Source organism: Schistocerca nitens, chromosome 10 (genome assembly GCF_023898315.1).
Source record: "Schistocerca nitens isolate TAMUIC-IGC-003100 chromosome 10, iqSchNite1.1, whole genome shotgun sequence".
NCBI classification, from domain to species: domain Eukaryota; kingdom Metazoa; phylum Arthropoda; class Insecta; order Orthoptera; family Acrididae; genus Schistocerca; species Schistocerca nitens.
The window spans coordinates 46,467,217-46,489,155 of NC_064623.1; the positions used below are offsets into that span (position 1 = coordinate 46,467,217).

General features: G+C 44.3%; 1 protein-coding gene across 2 annotated transcripts in view; it reads left to right on the top strand.

Moving 5' to 3' along the window:
* The window catches only part of LOC126210209 (organic solute transporter alpha-like protein), a 340,980-nt gene that overhangs the window by 241,882 nt on the left and 77,159 nt on the right, over window positions 1–21,939 (top strand). For both annotated transcript variants that reach the window (XM_049939388.1, XM_049939389.1), the window contains exon 3: window positions 4,708–4,859. In XM_049939388.1, the coding sequence (XP_049795345.1) occupies window positions 4,708–4,859 (152 nt within the window). The remainder of the gene's footprint in view (window positions 1–4,707; window positions 4,860–21,939) is intronic.

A 21,939-nucleotide genomic window follows, 5' to 3' on the forward strand; every position in this document is an offset into this window, starting at 1 on the left:
ATAGCCGAAGTTTTCTTGTATTCTTAGTTTTTAATGCACGCTGTGGCTGGATTTCAGTATTTTTCAATTTGTTAGTTTTGTAGTTGAGTGATGGTTATAGTCTATTAGGTGGTCAGCAAGTGTGCTGTGGGTTCTGTTACATTTTAGGACTTTGATATGATCTGACTATCTTGTTTTAAAATTCCTGCATATTTGTGCTAATCATACTGCTTAGCAAGTGCTGCATGTGAGTTCATGTGTTCCTGATCTGTCGAATTTATCTGTAGATATCTCCTGCTTTCTTAGTTTTTCTGTGTTGTCTGTCCTCTATCCAGTTTGAAGTCTCTGTTTTTTCAATATCTTGCCTATTCTGCGGACAAATTTGTAGATGAATAACAAGAAAAAACAGTGTTTTGCATAAAAGGCGGAATGTATATTCCATAATTTTAACTGAAAACAGGGAAAAAAATCTAAGAGCTGAGAATCCCAAAGATGAATACTTTAAATAGAGCTCTGGGGCCGAGACAAGCGTAGTGGAACATGGCTACCAGTTGCTCAGGCTATAAGACAGAGCACTCCGCCACAGGCAGTAAACACGCCCTACCCGCTAAAATGCAGGCCGTTCGAAAACCGCGACCTTTCGGCTGCCGTTTTGTGGCGAGGCTGTATTACAAGACACTGCAGCAAACTCTCAATGGCCAACGGTTGCATATAATCGGCGAGTCAGTGTATCTGCGGTTACCAATTTAATTCCTTCCGCAGTGTGAGGGGAACTAGACCTTAACAACGGCGTATGCCGGACAGCAGGAAGTACAATCCTTGTGTAGAAGGGAAGAATAGAGGGAGACACGGTAGCACTTGAGATCCTCGTACTGGACGTACACGGAATGGAGACACGGCTAGGAATGCGTGCTTGAACATAAATGCTTGCAACGTGGTCTGAGGCGCCTTGCTACGGTTCGCGCGGCTCCCCTCCCCCGTCGGAGGTTCGAGTCCTCCCTCGGGCATGGGTGTGTGTGTTGTTCTTAGCGTAAGTTACTTTATGTTAGATTAAGTATTGTGTAAGCCTAGGGACCGATGACCTCAGCAGTTTGGTCCCATAAGACCTTACCACAAATTTCCAAATAAATGCTGATGCCAGCTAAGCCCACAGGTTCCACTGTTGGTTTTGACCACAAACAGCTTCTGTGCAGTGTCTCCAGTAGGTTACAAGTGTTAGTCGTGATCACATTAGTGCTCTGTGTATTTGTGAGTGCATTATGTCGGAGCTCAGTGCATTCGAACGTGCGTGAATGGTCGGTGGTCGTATGGTGGGAACGCAGCCGAGGGTTTTGGTGTATCAAGAGGCACTGCATCGAAAACTTATACCGCAGTCAGGGAAAACGGAAGAACACCATGCGCTAAGTTACAACGCGGCCGAAAGTGTGTGTTAAGCCTTCGTGACGGACGCTCATTAAAGATGATTGTGACGGAAACTAAATGGACGACAGCTGCAAAAGTCTTTGTAAAACTGAACATCGCACTCGCAAACCCCGTCAGCACCAGATCTGACGCCAAGGGAGCTACAGAGCTGGGAATTTCAGGACAAGCTTGTTGTATGTATGTTGTATGTTAACCGGGGACCTAGAAACGACGGAGAGGCTCCGTCCCCGCCGCAGCCGCAGCCGCAGCCGCAGCCGCAGTGGTCCGCAACCCCACGACGACTACCGCAGTCCATTTCACACCTGCGCCCCCCCCCCCCCCCCCCCGAACACAGAATCACTCTGTCTGGGTTATTGGGCGGTTCGGACCCCCCCCCCCCCCCCCCCCCGCACCCCTCACCGCCAGGGAACGGGAACGTCTCACACCAGACGATTGTAACCCCTATGTTTGCGTGGTAGAGTAATGGTGGTGTACGCGTAGGTGGAGAACTTGTTTGAGCAGCAGTCGCCGAGATAGTGTAGCTGAGGCGCAATAAGGGGAACCAGCCCGCATTCGCCGAGAGGTGGAAAACCGCCTAAAAACCATCCACAGACTGGTTGGCTCACCGGACCTCGACAGAAGTCCGCCGAGCGGAGTCGTGCCGGGGACCAGGCGCTCCTTCCCAGCCGTGCGTGATGGTCTGGATAGATGCCTGCGTATTACACATTACAACCCTCTTCACCTGTCGGCGGTCTCTGTCACTCAACAGACGAGATCTGCCTGTACGCTTTTGTGCTGTACGTGTCCCTTCACGTTCCACTTCACTGTCACATCGGAAACAGTGGACCTAGGGATGTTCAGGAGTGTGGAAATCTCGCGTACAGACGTATGACACAAGTGCCACCCAACCACCTGCCCACGTTCGAAGTCCGTGAGTTCCGCGGAGCGCCCCATTCTGCTCTCTCACGATGTCTAATGACTACTGAGGTCGCTTATATGGAGTACCTGGCAGTAGGTGGCAGCACACTGCATCTGATATGAAAAACGTATGTTTTCGGGGTGTCCGGATACTTTTGATCTCATAGTTTAGTATCAATACTGGGAATAAGAACTATCTACAGAAAGACCTAAAATCTCTTATCTTGGTGCAAAAAGGTGTCCAATATTCAGGAACAAACATTTTCAATTAATTGCCAGCAACCACTAAAAGCTTGGTTTCTAATAAAGAACGGTTTAAACAGAGTTTGAAAGACTTTTTGACAGGCATTCCCTTCTACTCTGTAGATGAATATTTAACACGGACTGTTAGACAAGCTTAAATAAAAATGTCAGGTTTCAGTTTTGACACCACTTGGTCACATCAGTCAAGGTTATGTACTTTGTGAATGATAAATTTATTAAAATGTATAGCTATGTGTCTTTCTGGCATTGTATTAATTGTGTAAATATTAGCATTTCCATTTTACTGTAATGCATCCATATGTCTGGACAATTTCCTGACAAACGATTACGGAAGTGAGTATTATATTCAAGTGTTCTACGTTTTTTATGTTATATTTTCCGACACGTATCACAACCACGAGAATCATCTCATTTTTGTCTCTATGGGACGAAAATTGAATCTAATCTCTAATGTAACACCGAGGAACCTTGATATTCTGCGTCTGCCCTTTGTGGGAGATACACTGCTGGTCATTAAAATTCCTAAACCAAGAAGAAATGCAGATGATAAACGGGTATTCATTGGACAAATATATTACACTAGAACTGACATGTGATTACATTTTCACGCAATTTGGGTGCATAGATCCTGAGAAATCAGTACCCAGAACAACCACCTCTGGCCGTAATAACGCCCTTGACAAGCCTGGGCATTGAGTCAAACAGAGCTTGGATGGCGTGTACAGGTACAGCTGCCCATGCAGCTTCAACACGATACCACAGTTCATCAAGAGTACTGAATGGCGTATTGTGACGAGCCAGTTCGTCGGCCACCATTGACCAGGCATTTTCAATTGGTGAGAGATCTGGAGAATGTGCTGGCCAGGGCAGCAGTCGAACATTTTCTGTATCCAGAAAGGCCCGTACAGGACCTGCAACATGCGGTCGTGCATTATCCTGCTGAAATGTAGGTCTTCGCAGGGATCGAATGAAGGGTAGAGCCACGGGTCGCAACACATCTGAAATGTAACGTCCACTGTTCAAAGTGCCGTCAATGCGAACAAGAGGTGACCTAGACGTGTAACCAATGGCACCCCATACCATCACGCCGGGTGATACGCCAGTATGGCGATGACGAATACACGCTTCCAATGTGCGTTCACCTCGATGTCGCCAAACACTGATGCGACCATCATGATACTATAAACAGAACCTGGATTAATCCGTAAAAAATGACGTTTTGCATTTTCGTGCACCCAGGTTCGTCATTGAGTGCACCAACGCAGGCGCTCCTGTCTATGATGCAGCGTCAAGGGTAACCGCAGCCATGGTCTCCGAGCTGATAGTATATGCTGCTGCAAACGTCGTCGAACTGTTCGTGCAGATGGTTGTTGTCTTGCAAACGTCCCCATCTGTTGACTCAGGGATCGAGACGTGGCTGCACGATCCGTTACAGCCATGTGGATAAGGTGCCTGTCATCTCGACTGCTAGCGATACGAGGCCGTTGGGGTCCAGCACTGGCGTCCGTATTACCCTCCTGAACCCAGCGATTCCATATTCTGCTAACAGTCATTGGATCTCGACCAACGCGAGCAGCAATGTCGCGATACGATAAACCGCAATCGCGATAGGCTACAATCCGACCTTTATCAAAGTCGGAAACGTGATGGTACGCATTTCTCCTCCTTACACGAGGCATCACAACAAGGTTTCACCAGGCAACACCGGTCAACTGTTGTTTGTGTATGAGAAATCGGTTGGAAACTTTCCTCGTGTAAGCACGTTCTAGGTGTCGCCACCGGCGCCAACCTTGTGTGAATGCTCTGAAAAGCTGATCAATTGCATATCACAGCATCATCTTCCTGTGGGTTAAATTTCGCATCTTCGTGGTGTAGCAATTTTAATGGCCAGTAGTGTACTGCTTTTCGAGTAAACGTGTGCGTTTCGTGCCGGCCCATGTGGCCGCGCGGTTCTAGGTGCTTCAGTCTGGAACCGCGCGACCGCTACGGTCGCAGGTTCGAATCCTGCCTCGGGCATGGATGTGTGTGATGTCCTTAGGTTAGTTAGGTTTAAGTAGTATAAGTCTAGGGGACTGATGACCTCAGATGTTAAATCCCATTGTGCTTAGAGCCATTTGAACCGTTTGTGCGCTTGTGGTGTTGCAGCGATGAACGTGGTGGGGATGTCGCTGTTCTCTGCGGGGGCGATGGCCGTGGCAGCGACACTGCTGCTCTACGTGGACACCCTGCGGCACGTCATCGGCAGGGCGCCCTCCGCCGTCAAGACGCACACAGCGCTCGTGCTCTCCATCTACCCGGTCAGTCCCTACCTCTGCTAAACCACGGTTAAGTACTTAAGGTGATCAGTGTAAGTGAAAACGTCGGAACACGAGCTGTTGTCGCGACTGCTCCAAATACGGGAAGAGGCGTAAGCTCAAGAATGTGGAGTCGTTACGAACAATCTGGCAGACCGAAAGAAAGGCCAAGACGCATTTTTGCCTTAGAGCTCTAAGATTTATCAAGCTTCACAAACTGAGCAAGTCAATAACGGGTTCGTCCACCTCTGGTCCTCATGCAAGAAGTCACTCGGCTTGGTATTGACTGATACAGTTGTTGGATGTCCTCTGAGGGATGTTGTGCCACATTCTGTCTAATTGGTGCGTCATATCGTTGGAGGGCCCGGCTCATAATACTCTAAACGTTCTCAATTGGGAAGAGATCCTACGACATTGCTGGCGAAGGTAAGATATACCAAGCAGTACGTATAGTGCACATATTTTGATTTGGTTGATTTTGAATGTGGGTGCAACAAGTGGGTCAAGGAATAGTCACTAGGAAGAGGCATGTTCTGTGAGAAGTGTCTACCCTCAATGTGAGTAGTTAGCTTTGTTTTCTCAAGAGGAGTTGTAAGTAGCACTCGCAATGCCCCGAGACTTCTGAGATGGTATAAAAGGACATTGTTAGAAATACGCCAAACTGACTGTGTCACTCGCTCATTAGTTCGTGGTCAAGAAAGCACCTACAAAAAGTAAACATCATCTATTACTCGTCATTTTAAAAATGACAACGTTCGAAGGAAATTCTTTTGCATTCTAAAGTTTAGTTAGGACTAATCTATACTGTGGTGGGTGGGATGGTACCGGCTAATATCTGACTGCAATTAGAGGTAATGTTCTCAGAAACCGCCGTGCCTGTTTGCTCGTAAGGAACAGACTGTCACAGGGTCATATTAGAGAAAGCTCCTCGACAAACTGAAGCCATTATTACGCAGTGTAAGCGTGGTATTTGCTGGTTGTGATTAGCTTTTGTCGTGTGTATTTCCGCAGAATCTGCAAAACCTGTGACGTGTTTGGCTGCCAGCATTGTGAGACGCCTTGCATCCGCTAATAAGGCAGATGATGTAAGTTGGGTTGCCTTTCATAAGGTGCATATAAGACACAAACCAAACTGTCTCTGGAACAAACTATTTTTTTTTAAATTAAAACTCATAAAAGGTCTCTTTGCTTTATTCGGGGTGAACATGAATAGAAACGAAAATCTGCAGGGGCGGATTCATGAGTCCTTTCAGACAGTCGAGCGTGCGGAGAGTCGGCGGACTGTGCATAGACCAGATTTGGAGGACCGGATTCTGAAGGATATTGAGACGAAACCCTAGCACAAGCTCCAGGCACGTCGCTCGTTAACATGATATAAACGAAAGTACAGTTATGTGTATCCTGCATTACAAACACTACGCTCCCTATCACCTGCAATGAGTGCAAGGATTAACAGCCCTCTACTGGAAGTATTTGTCGATGGTTTTTGCACCAGACCATCACAATTTTTGGATACCTATCATCAGTCATCTTAACCGGTGAAGCAGTCTTTATCGGAACTGGTATCATCAGTCTACATAATCGTCATCTGTGGGCTGCAGACAATCCACGGGTATTGTCTGAGGCGTCCCATCAACACCAGAGTGTGAGCAGGGATTCTTGGTGACCACATACTGTGACCGGTTATTATTCCATAACGCCTCGACGGGGGAACGTACCTAGGATTCCTGCGGAATACTCTGCCTGGGCTGCTTTAGAATGCACCTTTGGGAGTACGACAGGTTATGTGGTTTCTGCATGACATACAACCATCCCATGTCGGCATTATAATTTCCTAACACATCAGCCCCGGACGCTGGATAGGACGCGCAGGCCCTGTAGCGTGGCCTCCTAGCTCACCGAACTTAACCCCCTGGATTATTACCACTGGGGGCATCTGAAAAGCATTGTGTATGCTGAACCGGTTCTTGATGTGCAAACCCTCCATCAGAGTGTTCACAACACTAGTGACGCTGAGGCCGGAACGTGCGATAGAGTGAGGGAATCAATGATGCGACGCGTGAACTCGTGCATTGCATCCCGTGGAGGTCATTTTGAACATATTTTGTGACGTGGATGCTATACAGGGTGTTACAAAAAAGTAAGGCCAAACTTTCAGGGAACATTCCTCACACACAAATAAAGAAAAGATGTTATGTGGACATGTGTCGGGAAACGCTTACTTTCCATGTTAAAGCTCATTTTAGTTTCGTCAGTATGTACTGTACTTCCTCGATTCACCGCCAGTTGGCCCAATCGAAGGAAGGTAATGTTGACTTCGGTGCTTGTGTTGACATGCGACTCATTGCTGTACAGTACTAGCATCAAGCACATCAGTACGTAGCATCAACAGGTTAGTGTTCATCACGAACGTGGTTTTGCAGTCAGTGCAATGTTTACAAATGCGGAGTTGGCAGATTCCCATTTGATGTATGGATTAGCACGGGGCAATAGCCGTGGCGCGGTACGTTTGTACCGAGACAGATTTCCAGAACAAAGGTGTCCAGACAGGTAGACGTTCGAAACAATTGATCGGCGTCTTAGGGAGCACGGAACATTCCAGCCTATGACTCGCGACTGGGGAAGACCTAGAAAGACGAGGACACCTGCAATGGACGAGGCAGTTCTTCGTGCAGTTTATGATAACCCTAATGTGAGCGTCAGAGAAGTAGCTGCTGTACAAGGTAACGTTAACCACGTCACTGTATCACTGTATGGAGAGTGCTACGGGAGGACCAGTTGTTTCCGTACCATGTACAGCGTGTGCAGGCACTATCGGCAGCTGATTGGCCTCCACGGGTAGACTTCTGCGAATGGTTCATCCAATAGTGTGTCAATCCTCATTTCAGTGCAAATGTTCTCTTTACGGATGAGGCTTCATTCCAACGTGATCAAATTGTAAATTTTCACAATCAACATGTGAGGGCTGACGAGAATCCGCACGCAATTGTGCAATCACGTCATCAACACATATTTTCTGTGAACGTTTGGGCAGGCACTGTTGGTGATGTCTTGATTGGGTCCCATGTTCTTCCACCTACGCTCAATGGAGCACGTTATCATGATTTCATACGGGATACTCTACCTGTGCTGCTAGAACATGTGCCTTTACAAGTACGACACAACATGTGGTTCATGCACGATGGAGCTGCTGCACATTTCAATCGAAGTGTTCGTACGCTTCTCAACAACAGATTCGGTGACCGATGGATTGGTAGAGACGGACCAATTCCATGGCCTCCACGCTCTCCTGACGTCAACCCTCTTGACTTTCATTTATGGGGGCATTTGAAAGCTCTTGTCTACGCAACCCCGGTACCAAATGTAGAGACTCTTCGTGCTCATATTGTGGACGGCTGTGATACAATACGCCATTCTCCAGGGCTGCATCAGCGCATCAGGGATTCCATGCGACGGAGGGTGGATGCATGTATCCTCGCTAACGGAGGACATTTTGAACATTTCCTGTAACAAAGTGAAGTCACGCTGGTACGTTCTGTTGCTGCGTGTTTCCATTCCATGATTAATGTGATTTGAAGAGAAGTAATAAAATGAGCTGTAACATGGAAAGTAAGCGTTTCCGGACACATGTCCACATAACATATTTTCTTTCTTTGTGTGTGAGGAATGTTTCCTGAAAGTTTGGCCGTACCTTTTTGTAACACCCTATATAGCTCTGTACTGTGTTCCAGGACGATTTTTTGTCGTTGCACGCACACCGTCCATTTCCGGACACATGTTCATAGGACGTTTTTTCCCCTCATTTTCAGTTAGGAACCGGTCCCAGCAATTTGTCGGTTTTATTAACGTTCACGCTGTATGTTTCATATAAATTTAACTGAAAATATGTGCGTAACATTACGTAACTTTGTAGCAATATTCAACCATTTCATTACACAGGTTTTTTTGAGAATAAATAATGCAGCAAGTGAATTGTAAAGCAACAGTCATAGAATAGGGTATTTGACGGTTTTCTAGAAATTATATGATTAATTACGCCATTTTATGCTTCTAACAAGCTTTTTATCCTCTTGAATTCAGTATTCTTTTATAAAAACGGAAATGAAATTCAAATAATCGAAAGCCCGCTAAAACGCTACATTCGTGTCACGTAATGCCCGTGACGTCACTGGCTAGCTCGCCGCTCCTACTCTCATATGCTAATCATACTGTACAAATACATTTATGAAAACTCCTGAAAGGTTGTTTTTGAGTGTTGCAGAGAATTTCAAGATGCGTAAAATGTGGTAGTACTCTACCGGCAAATTGTTACCATGTTGACGCACAAGTTCAGGAACTTAATTAAAATGCGTTAAACTGTGAAGATAACATTAATTAAACTCGGAGACATGCTTTCGCACTGTCACAAGGAAGAATACCGTCGTTCAACGAAATTAAACTCATGGTGAAAATTGCCGTTTCATCCAGCTTCACACAGTTATTAGGTAGCTCAGTTGTTAGAGCGGTAGATGGTCGAGTTTTATAAAACGGTGTCCATAGATCGCTGGTTCGAATCCAAACCGAAAAACTATCATAACTTATTTGTAAAACGACTCAACAGTCCTCTCTTACAAAAGCCAAATCACAACTACGAAACTTCACCACACCGATCAGAAAGAGAATATGATTGTGTTTTCCATGCTGTTTACATGCGCTTACATTTGCAATCGCTGTTCATGCACGTCACGTTCAGAAAGATATTTTCTAGTTGGTGTGACAACACTATTTTTACTTTATTAGAAACAATGTTTTTCTCTATCTTTCTAGCGTCCAGCGGGATCCTTATTGTGTAAACTTTAGAAGTTTCATCATCTCACGTACAGATGGAGTAAGTCTGTCTCAGACACCGCCGTTAATTTACACTCACAAACATGACAGCCCTTGCGTTCGTATTACCGCATGGTGTACATGCGTTACATCTCTCTGTATACAAATCGTCATCTTAGGCGTCGCTGTGCTGTGGGTGTGTGGTGATATGCTCACTAATAGCAATACTTTTCCAAAAATTGAATTGTTTTCTCGCAAAGTAAACGCATTTATTCTCTGCTGCCGATCTCTCAGACTACGACTGATGTGAAGCTGTATATAATACATCCCACCAGCGAAAAAACTGCTACAATCAGTTCTTGCTGACGCTTTTTTCAAATTTCGTGAACAACTTTTAAAAATATATGTCCCTTACTAGACTCGAACGTCATGCGCAGTCAGATGTCCTAGAGCCATAGAGCGGCAGATAACGTCAGCTGGTGATGATCTATAGAAGAAATCGGCACTGACATTTGCCAAGAATAATTTTATTGGGCTTTGGATCGTAGCTCATGACTGATAGTTGACAATCTAGTTATAATATACGGACTCATTTGCAAAAGATCAATAATTCCGTAGTTTTTAGCAAGTTTAAGGGTGCAGAAGGGAGGAGGGAAAATAATGTGCGTCGTTGCACATATCGCCGCTCTAAATGGGTGGAACATGAACGCATCAACTTTCGCAATGCTTCCACTATCGACGTTCGCAAAAATCCTTTCTATTGTTACTTAGAGCTTGTAATTGCATCTTCCATCACTAAATGGATGTTTGCAGAAAAAGTAGGCAAAAACTTCGTAACTTAGGCTAACACGCCTTAACACACGTATAGCTTCGTCTTACTCCTAGCCTGTGACGTCACCAGAGCATCAGCCAATAACAGAGTGTTTTCGAACATGTGACCAGATTTAATGATTTTTAAGCTTTAATTACATAAAAATGAAATATTTTGAGAGAATATTAAGAGCAAATGCTATTTAAATGTTATAATCAAAAAGAATAAAAACAATGCGAACTGTATTTTTAACATAGGAAAATACACTGAAGCGCCGAAGAAACTAGTATAGGTATGCGTATTCAAATACGGAGATACGTAAATAGGCAGAATACGATGTTGCATTCGGTAACGCCAATATAAGACAAGTGGCTTGTGCAGTTGTTAGCTCGGCTACTGCTGCTACAATGGAAGGTTATCAAGATTTAAGTGAGTTTGAATGTGGTGTTACAGTCGGCGCACGAGCGATGGGACACACCATTTCCGAGGTAGCGATGAAGTGCAGATTCTCCCGTACGACCATTTCACGGGTGTACCGTGAATATCAGGAATTCGGTAAAACATCAAATCCCCGGCATCGCTGCGGCTGGAAAAAGATCCTGCAAGAACGACTGAAGAGAATCGTCCGCGTGACAGAAGAGCATCACTTCCGCAAATTGGTGCAGATTTCAATACTGGGACATTAGCACGTGTCAGCGTGCGAACCATTCAACGAAACATCATCGATGTGGCATTTCAGGGCCGAAGGCCCACTCGTGTACACTTGATGACTGCACGACACGAAGCTTTACGCTTCGCCTGGGGTCATCGACACCGACATTGGACTGTTGATGGCTGGAAACATGTTGCCAGGTCTGACAAGTTTCGTTTCAAATGGATGGACGTGTACAGGTATGATGGACACAGCCTAATTAATTGATGGATCCTGCGTGTCAGCAGGGACTTTTAACTGGTGAAGGCTCAGTGATGGTGTGGGGCATGTGCACCCCTGATACGTCTAGATACGACTCTGACAGGTGACACGTACGTAAGAATATTGTTTGATCACCTGCATTCATTCATATCCATTATGCATTCCGGCGGACTGGGACAGTTCCAACAGGACACTGCGACACACCACACGTCCAGAATTGTTACGGAGTGGCTCCAGGAGCACTCTTCTGAATTTAAACACTTCCACCGGCCACCGAACTCCCCAGACATGAACATTATTGAGCATATCTGGGATGCCTTGCATCGTGCTGTTCAGAAGAGATCTCCACCCAGCCATACTCTTACAGATTTATGGACAGCCCTGCAGGATTCATGGCGTCAGTTCACTCCAGCACTACTTCAGACGTTTGTCGAGTCCGTGCCACGTCGTGTTGTAGCACTTTCGAGTGCTCGCGGAGCCCTACACGATGTATGACAGGTGTACCACTTTCTTTGACTCTTGAGTATAGCTTATTGTGAAGTTCATGAATCCTTAACATCCTTGAGTGTCAGTAGTGTTTTGGTACCTGTTAGTGATAGCACTTCGTTTAGAGTTACGTTAATTACTATTTACAAGGAACTTTTTAAAAAATTCTGGCAGTTGAAGGAATTTTAGAATGCAACAGAATTTCCTTCGAAAGTTGTAATTTTTAAAATGACGAATAATAAATGGTATTTAGTTTTTATAGGTGGTTCCTTGAACCACTAAGTAATGAGTCAGTGACACAGTTTGGCTTATTTCTAACAATGTCCTTTTATACAATCTCAGAATTCTCAGGGCATTGCGAGTGCTACTTACAACTCCTCTTGAGAAAGCAAAGCTAACTATCAACATTGAGTGTAGACACTTCTCACAGAACATGCCTACTCCATTCCATTCTTCTTCCTAGTGACAGTCCCTTCACCCACTTATTGCACCCACATTCAAAATCAACCAAGTCAAAATATGTGCACTATACTTACTGCTTGTATATCCTACCTTTGCCAGCAATGTCGTCCGATCTCTTCCCAATTGAGAACGTTTAGAGTATTATGAGCCGGGCCCTCCAACGATATGACGCACCAATTAGACAGAATGTGGCACAACATCCCTCAGAGGACATCCAACAACTGTATCAGTCAATACCAAGCCGAGTGACTTCTTGCGTGAGGACCGGAGGTGGACAAACGCGCTATTGACTTGCTCAGTTTATGAAGCTTAATATATCAAGTTTTTCTGAAATTTCAATGATCTGTTTTCCTGTACATGTGCGTCACATTTATCGATTTCCGTCTCATTCGTGTAATTGCTTCGTACTGCATCGGTTCTTTCTTTTTTTTCCCCTGAGAATGTGTTTCACAAACCGAGCGTACTCCTGATACTACATTCACATCAAACTCAAAATACTAAACCTATGGTTCCGTGCGAGTAAACGGTACTAACGTATCGATCATTTGACATTATAAGAATGAGTGGGAAAAGGGAGCGTAAAAAGAACGCGTAATTGCTCACGCACAAAGTTTCGAAAGCAAAATTCAGCACTTAACACTGCTAACTGAACCACCAAAGCCAGCTCGTGATTATTTATAACAGTCACCCAACGCTGCGGTAACTTTTCGATTCCGCGACTTTTTTGAGGCGAAGAACTCGTCGAGGCATGCTCAGAGCGCATTTTCATCGTGAAAGGAAGTTCCTTGGAAGTTGTACGATAGAGAGCGGAAAAGGTGAAAACCTGGGGGCGTAAGATCAGGTGAATAAGGTTGGTGCGGAATATCTTCCCAACCCAACTCCTGTATAGTTTCCTTCGTCATTCTAGCAGAATGCGAGTAGTTTGACATCATGCAGTTCTTCGATTGCTTCTGCAAGACGTCTCAGCTGTTGACAATAAATGTCAGCAGCGACTGCTTCACCTCGTCGAAGCAATTCGTAGTGCACCGCACCGTCGCTTTTCCACCAGATGCATAACATGCGTGCAGATCTTTGTACTGGGAGCTGCAGCTCTGTTTGGGCTGAGCCATTCCATTCCTTTCTTTTCCATTTGTTAACACAGAGACACCATTTCTGGTCACCAGTGGTCCGAGCACGGGGCTCACAACCCGAACCACGCGCCACTGTTAAGCACTAATGAAGGACTGGGTCCCTCACTACGATTGCACATAATTCATTAAGGTCAATCCAACACATTTATTTCAAATAACATAAATGAAGTTACCTTTGAATCTGTCTGACATTAAACAGGAATAAAAAAACAATTTCAATATTAGCTGATTTAGTGCGTGAAGCCCGAGTTAAGCCAATAACCAGATAAACTAAACAATTCTCCGTAATTCAAAAGAAAGAGAAAAACAAAATTGAATCACTACACCCCACTGACAAATATCCAAAAAACCTTACAATACTACTCAACAGAATACACTGAAGTCGGGAGCAGTCATTCACCCGACAGAACACTTCAAAATGAGTTCAATAACACAGCTGCGGGCCGCAGAAAACTGCAAGACATTAAATACACTTCATTTGACGAATAACAAATACTCATTAACATTACGCCACTCCTGTTTGAACTGCAGTGTCCCAAAGAAACAGGCGCTAAATCTAAAAGAACAATTTTTTTATGTTAAAATTACGGCATTAAGGAATTCCAAAAGATGTCCACTCGAACCCCCCCCCTTTTCAGTTGAGGCACAAATCTTCCCCATTCTAGGCGGAGGCTGAGCCAGAAACACAGAATGCCACAAAAACACAGTTTCGCTGTGAAATCTTACAGGACACCCGGAAGCAGAAACAGACAAGGGGTCGGCACCCACAAATAACACAGGCTCAGAGTCAGGCTGGGAGCACATCCTACGAGAACTCGTTCACACTATGCTCACCACAAACTGTAGACATTCCGGCCGAACATCCGCTTGCGGTGGCTGCCAGAAGGCCGAAGCGACCGACAGGCCCACGCCGTGCTTCTCACACAGGCACCTCAATTTGTACAAACATCTAGGCCAACACCAACTCCGGACTCCCCTCTCACTGCCAGGCTTGGCACATTTTATATGAAATGCCTTCCAGGCAACCAGTAACCGCCGCAGGAGTTCCACGATTAGCAAACAGCCCCAGCGTAACAGGCATCATACATGCGCTTACGCCCGAGCCACAACTCCGCCAGTCTCACCGGCCGCCCCAAACCGGCTGCCTCTCGCCACCCCGCGCGCCCCGGCCGAAAACTCAAAGATGCTCATGCCCGGGGACGCGCCAAAGATAACAAGCCGATCGCTGATGATCGACCAGCGATCTGGCTCAACCAGAAAACGGTGCTGGGTAAGAATGGTCGCTGCTGTTCACGAGCGTATTGATCCCGAGCAAGCAGAGATGCACATATGGCCACCAGCTGATTTTTTTTTTTGTGCTTTTGGCTTAGAGTATGCAGTACCCATACATCAGATTTTTTATCTTTCCCCATTGCGTTAAAATGTCGTACGATGGTGCAATGATTGCTGCTCAATACACTCGCCAGTTCTCTAGCACACTGACATGGTTCACGGTGGATTAATGCGTTTAAATGATCAACAAATGTCGAAGGTATTCGTAAACGTGGAGAGTCACTAATGTCAAAACCATCCTCCCTAAAACGAGAAAACCATTGCCATTACCCCATAGACGGCGCAAATGGTTCTTCTGCCTCCGCTGCTGCCACCGCTCTACCGAACTCAAACAGAAGAATATGTCGGGAATATTCATCTACAACTACATCTACATTTATACTCCGCAAGCCACCCAACGGTGTGTGGCGGAGGGCATTTAACGTGCCACTGTCATTACCTCCATTTCCTGTTCCAGTCGCGTATGGTTCGCGGGAAGAACGACTGCCGGAAAGCCTCCGTGCGCGCTCGAATCCCTCTAACTTTAAATTCGTGATCTCCTCGGGAGGTATAAGTAGGGGGAAGCAATATATTCGATACCTCATCCAGAAACGCACCCTCTCGAAACCTGGACAGCGAGCTACACCGCGATGCAGAGCGCCTCTCTTGCAGAGTCTGCCACTTGTGTTTGCTAAACATCTCCGTAACGCTATCACGGTTACCAAATAACCCTGTGACGAAACGTGCCGCTCTTCTTTAGATCTTCTCTATCTCCTCCGTCAACCCGATCTGGTACGGATCCCACACTGATGAGCAATACTCAGGTATAGGTCGAACGAGTGTTTTGTAAGTCACCTCCTTTGTTGATGGACTACATTTTCTAAGGACTCTGCCAATGAATCTCAACCTGGCTCCCGCCTCACCAACAATTAATTTTATATGATCATTCCACTTCAAATAGTTCTGCACGCATACTCCCAGATATTTTACAGAAGTAACTGCTACCAATGTTTGTTTCGCTACCATATAATCATACAATAAAGGATCCTTCTTTCTATGTATTCGCAATACATTACATTTGTCTATGTTAAGGGTCAGTTGCCACTCCCTGCACCAAGTGCCTATACGCTGCAGGTCCTGCATTTCGCTGCAATTTTCTAATGCTGCAACTTCACTGCATACTACAGTATCATCCGCGAAAAGCCGCACGGAACTTCCGACACTATCTACTAGGTCATTTATATATATTGTGAAAAGCAATGGTCCCATAACACTCCCCTGTTGCACGCCAGAGGTTACTTTAACGTCTGTAGACGTCTCTCCATTGAGAACAACATACTGTGTTCTGTTTGCTAAAAACTCTTCAATCCAGCCACACAGCTGGTCTGATATTCCGTAGGCTCTTACTTTGTTTATCAGGCGACAGTGCGGAACTGTATCGAAAGCCTTCGGGAAGCGAAGAAAAATGGCATCTACCTGGGAGCCTGTATCTAATATTTTCTGGGTCTCACACGATCGCTGTTTACGGAATCCATGTTGATTCTTACAGAGTAGATTCTGGTTTTCCATAAAAAATGAAATGGCGTGTGACGAGGGCTTCCCGTCGGATAGACCGCTCGCCTAGTGCAAGTCTTTCGATTTGACGCCACTTCGGCAACTTGCGCGTCGATGGGGATGAAATGATGATGATTACGACAACACAACACCCAGTCCCTGAGCGGAGAAAATCTCCGACCCAGCCGGGAATCGAACCCGGGCCCTTAGGATTGACAGTCTGTCGCGCTGACCACTCGGCTACCGGGGGCGGACTGGTTTTACAGAAATGACATGATACGCGTGCAAGAAACGTATTCTAAAATTCTACAACACATCGATGTCAGAGATATAGGCCTATAGTTTTGCGCATCTGCTCGACGACCCTTCCTGAAAACTGGAACTACCTATGCTCTTTCCCAATCATTTCGAACCTTCCGCTCCTTTAGAGACTTGCGGTCCACGGCTGGTAAATAGGGGGGCAAGTTCTTTCGCGTACTCTGTGTAGAATCGAATTGGTATCCCGTCAGGTCCAGTGGACTTTTCTCTGTTGAGCGATTTCAGTTGCTTTTCTATTCCTTGGACACTTATTTCGATGTCAGCCATCTTTTCGTTCGTGCGAGGATTTAGAGAAGGAACTATAGTGCGGTCTTCCTGGAGAGTCACTAATCTCAAAACCATCTTCCCTAAGACGAGAGAACCATTTTCTTGCCTTGTTCTGTCCAATGGCATTACCCCAATAGTTCTTCTGCCTCGACTGCTGTCACCCCTCTACTACACTCAAACAGAAGAATATGTCGGGAATGTTCCGATTTCTCCACTTGACACTCCATTTTCTGCGTCCAAAGGCCCACTCACTACATCACAAATGACAAAATGACAACATGTAAAGTCATACAGCGACAGTGAACTACAAATGAAAAATGACAACACATAAATAAACCCATACAACCGGAATACCAATATGCAGAACAAAAACGCTACGAACGTATGCTTCACCCAAACAATTAAGGTGAAAATAAAGACATAGAAATTCAGGTTCCCAGCGTGATCTCTCCCTGGCACGGCAAAAATGAGCATGGAAAATACTAACAGGTGCAGGCAGAGAAAAGATACGTCGCCGAACTTGGTCACGGAAGACTAACTAAATTATGTGAAAGTCGGAGTGACTGATGCTTTTCAACGTAGCTATAAACAAAAAAACTTATCTATGTAATTAAAACCTTCACTGCCGCTATTATACTATGGATAAGAAAAGATCATTTTTTCTCGAATGAGATTTTCAGTCTGCAGCGGAGCGTGCGCTGATATAAAACTTCCTGGCAGATTAAAACTGTGTGCCGGACCGAGACTCGAACTTGGGACCTTCGCCTTTAGCGGGAAACTGCTCTACCATCTGAGCTACCCAAGCACGACTCACGCCCCGCCCTCACAGCTTTACTTCTGCCAGTATCTCGTCTCCTACCTTCCAAACTTCACAGAAGCTCTCCTGCGAGGAGACGAGGTACTGGCAGAAATAAAGCTGTGAGGGCGGCGCGTGAGTCGTGCTTGGGTAGCTCAGATGGTAGAGCACTTGCCCGGGGTCCCGAGTTCGAGTCTCGGTCCGGCACACAGTTTTACTCTGCCAGGAAGTTTCATCATTTTTTCTGTTCAATAGCACTGACCCAGTAATGATGTGCCTTAACATAACTGTTATCCTTGGGCCTTAGCTGTGTTGATTCAGTGAAACAGCTCTATTCGTACTCCAGGAAACGCTGCGCAGAAGCAAACGTGTTTCTGCCACTGTGCATTTGACATCAGAGAAGAACATGTCTCCTACTTGATAAAACGTAATTCTTCTTACTTTTCTTGAGCAAATAAGTTTCAGCAAATCTGTGTCGTCTGATGGCAGTTATTTTTCTCACACCTGCAAAATATAAAATGTGTTGTTATAACAGTAACGTTGGAAAAAATAGGACTAAATATTATGTGTGCCTACGGGATTCTGTTCTTTCTTTTTTTACATTTCCTACTGTGTCCGAAGGAACATTGCATCATAATACTTAACAACACAGGAGTATCGTATTCCTAGAAGAATTTTGTACTGGTAACGAACCGTACAAAGGCTGTATAATACAATAAACACCCCAAGTGGCTTCGTGTAAGCTTAGAGGTACTACCTGACCACGATGTCACTCTACTTGGCCTCCCGTGGCTGTTATCAGAAACACGTGGAGACGTTCCAGTGAACAAGTACAATAGTGATTAAGGAAAGCGCATCGGACTGTGAATGATTTAAAGGTGGTTGTACACACAGAATAAAGTCGTCCACCGTGTCCTCGTGAGATGTCACGATAAAAACTCTCGATAAGCCGACCGCAGCGCCATCATTGCCAGGTGCAATAATATTGTGGTCGTCTTAATACATGTCACTTCAGCCTGTTGACATTACAGTTCTCCTCAATCTTCATCTCGTATCTCTGTATAGGTGGCCCAATGTAAGTGCATCTAAACCTTAAGCCGTGCTGTCCAGTGTTAACGTTGAGCGTGCCGAGCTCAGCGTGCTGTTGAAAGCTCAGAAACGATGTGACTTGTGCATACGGTACGCGGGGCCCAACGTTGGTACACGCGATCGCATCTAGCTCCAGCGGCAGCTGTCGGCTATACTTGGCTCATAAATCACACTGTTTACGAAATGGACGGCCGTAAATGTCCTACAAAGGCTCTAATAAAACCTTCTTTCCTCCCTTGTCCATATACTAATCAGGTTATTCTGTCTGAAGTACACATAAATAAAACCTTCGATATCCGTGAAAATATCATCCAAAAAGGAAAGTGCCATGTCCAGTCAATGAGGACACTAGCTTAAATGTAAACGTTCCATTACAAATAGCGCAATACAAATTTGCAATAGTTTTTCGAATAAGATAAATATGTCTATCTAGAGTGGGGTATCAAAAGCAGTAAGAGCCAAAGCAGAAGTCTCCATTATGATAAAGAAATCATGGAAAGAAAGAATCACAAATTGGACATTCATCAATCAACGTATTATAACTGTTGAAATGACATTATTTGCTAGGGAAGTTGTGATTATTGGCGTATATGCACCCACGAACGACACAAAAGATAAGGAGAAAGATACATTTTGGGACACCCTCAGGGAGACTATTGAAAAAATCCCAAGAAGAAAGGAACTGATTATCATGGGAGATCTGAATGGAAGGGTAGGAATTAGAGAATCTTGTAGAATAGTAGGAAAACATGGAGAGGACGAATATAATGACAATGGGGAACGATTGATTGCAATTTGTGAACAATTTGATCTAAAAATTACCAACACATTTTTCAAACATAAGGACATTCATAAATATACTTGGCAACAGAACACCAAAGAACTTCGTTCTATAATAGATTATATGATCATTAGGAAAACAAGTAGTTTCAAAGCAGTAGACGTCAGATCTTATAGAGGAGCCCAGTGTGGATCAGACCACTATCTAGTTAAAATGAAGTCTATCTGGCCATGGAAGAATGCAAGGAGTGATACAAGTAACATAAAAAAACGAACCAGACTGAGAAAGATGAAAATTTACCTTTTAATATTGACAGCCTACAAGACGAAAGTATCAGAACACTCTTTGCGGCCAGGATGGAAAGGAAACTGGTTGAATCATTTCAAGGAAGTACAGAGGAGATATATGACTATATAAAAGCTAATGTGAAAATCATAGCAACGGAGGTGTTGGGTAAAAAAGATAGCAACCACAACCGTGCAGCAGAGTGGTGGTCAGAGGAACTAGAGGTCCTCGTTAGAGAAAAACGAAATGCGTTCCTTCAGTGGTTGAATGATAAATCAGAAGAAACAAGATCAATATACAAGGAAAAGAAGAATGAAGTGATGAAAAAAATAAGGATGGCAAAAAATGAAGCATGGAAAAGAACATGTGCCAAGGTGAATAGCAAATTAGGATTTGGGAGAGCAAAAGAAGCATGGTCAGTATTGAAAGGGCTTCGACAGGATGCAAAAAGCAAAACTAATCTCCAACTGATAACACAAAAGGAATGGGAAGAGTATTTCCAAAAATTATTAAATGAGGACAGAGAAGAATATCTAGAAGAAGGAACAGGGGAAGATAAAGGACATGAAGATGATGAGATCCAGATTTCAGAAAGTGAAGTATTTCAGGCGTTGAGAACAGGAAAGAATGGTAAATCACCGGGACCAGGCAATATCAATCTGGAGTGTCTGAAATATGGTGGTGACAAAATTGTGAAACTGATAACACAGCTCTTCAACAAAATGATAAATGGAGATTCAATACCCAACGAGATGAAGCTAGGTTACATTAATACAATATTTAAGAAAGCGGATCGCAAAATTTGTTCAAACTATCGAGGAATTTGTGTTACAAACACATTAATGAGAATTTTTGCAAAATTAATTAAAAACAAACTGGAAAAAAATTTTAGAACCCAAGAAGAACAATGTGGATTCACGGCTGGGAGATCATGTGTAGACCATATTTTCACATTACGACAGATTTTGGAGAAACATAGGGAAAAATCAAAAAATATAGGATTAATTTTCATAGATCTAGAAAAAAGCGTATGATACTGTTCCAAGAAAATTACTTTGGAGAGCACTACATATGGCAAACATAAACCCTTCCTTGATTAAAATAATACAACAGATGTATAAAGATAACATTTGCCAAGTGAAAGTTGGTAATAAACTTTCACAGAAATTTAGAACAAGCAAAGGCCTTTTACAAGGCTGTCCCATGTCACCATCATTATTTAAAACCTATATAGATATTAGCCTTAGAACATGGTCTCGTAAGTGTAATACTACGGGATTAGAAATAAGAGATGGAGTTTACGTACATCATTTATTGTTTGGTGATGATCAAGTAGTCGTAGCACAAGATGGGGAGGATGCTAACTATATGTGCAATCAACTAGCAGTAGCATACAAAACTTGGGGTTTGAAGATTAATTACCAAAAAACAGAATACTTGACTAAGGATTCAGATGAGCTACAGATTGAAGGAAAGAAAATCAAAAAGATAAACACTTTGTTATTTGGGATCCATTTTAGAAATCGAGGGAAAATCAGAGTCAGAAATCAATAAAAGAATTAGTAGTGGACGGAGGGTCATTGGGATGCTTAACTCAGTCTTATGGAGCAGGAATGTAATGAACAGAACTAAAAAATTAATATACAAATGCATATTAGAGAATGTGGTTCTGTATGGAACGGAGACCTGGACAATTAACATGAAGCACATTAAAAAATTACAAGCTCTGAAGATGGACTTTTGGAGAAGATCGGCAAGAATCTCCAGGAAAGAAAAGATAAGGAACACCGAAGTAATAAGGAGAATGGAAATAAAAGAAAGAATATATGACGTAATGGATAGGAAGAAATTACAGTGGTACGGGCATGTACGACGAATGGAGAAAACCAGAATACCAAAATTGATACTGGAGTGGGAACCGGAGGGGAGAAGAAGAAGAAGAGGTCGACCTATGACAACCTGGCTCCAAAATGTACAGCACATAATGAGGAGAGCCGGCCGAAGTGGCCGTGCGGTTAAAGGCGCTGCAGTCTGGAACCGCAAGACCGCTACGGTCGCAGGTTCGAATCCTGCC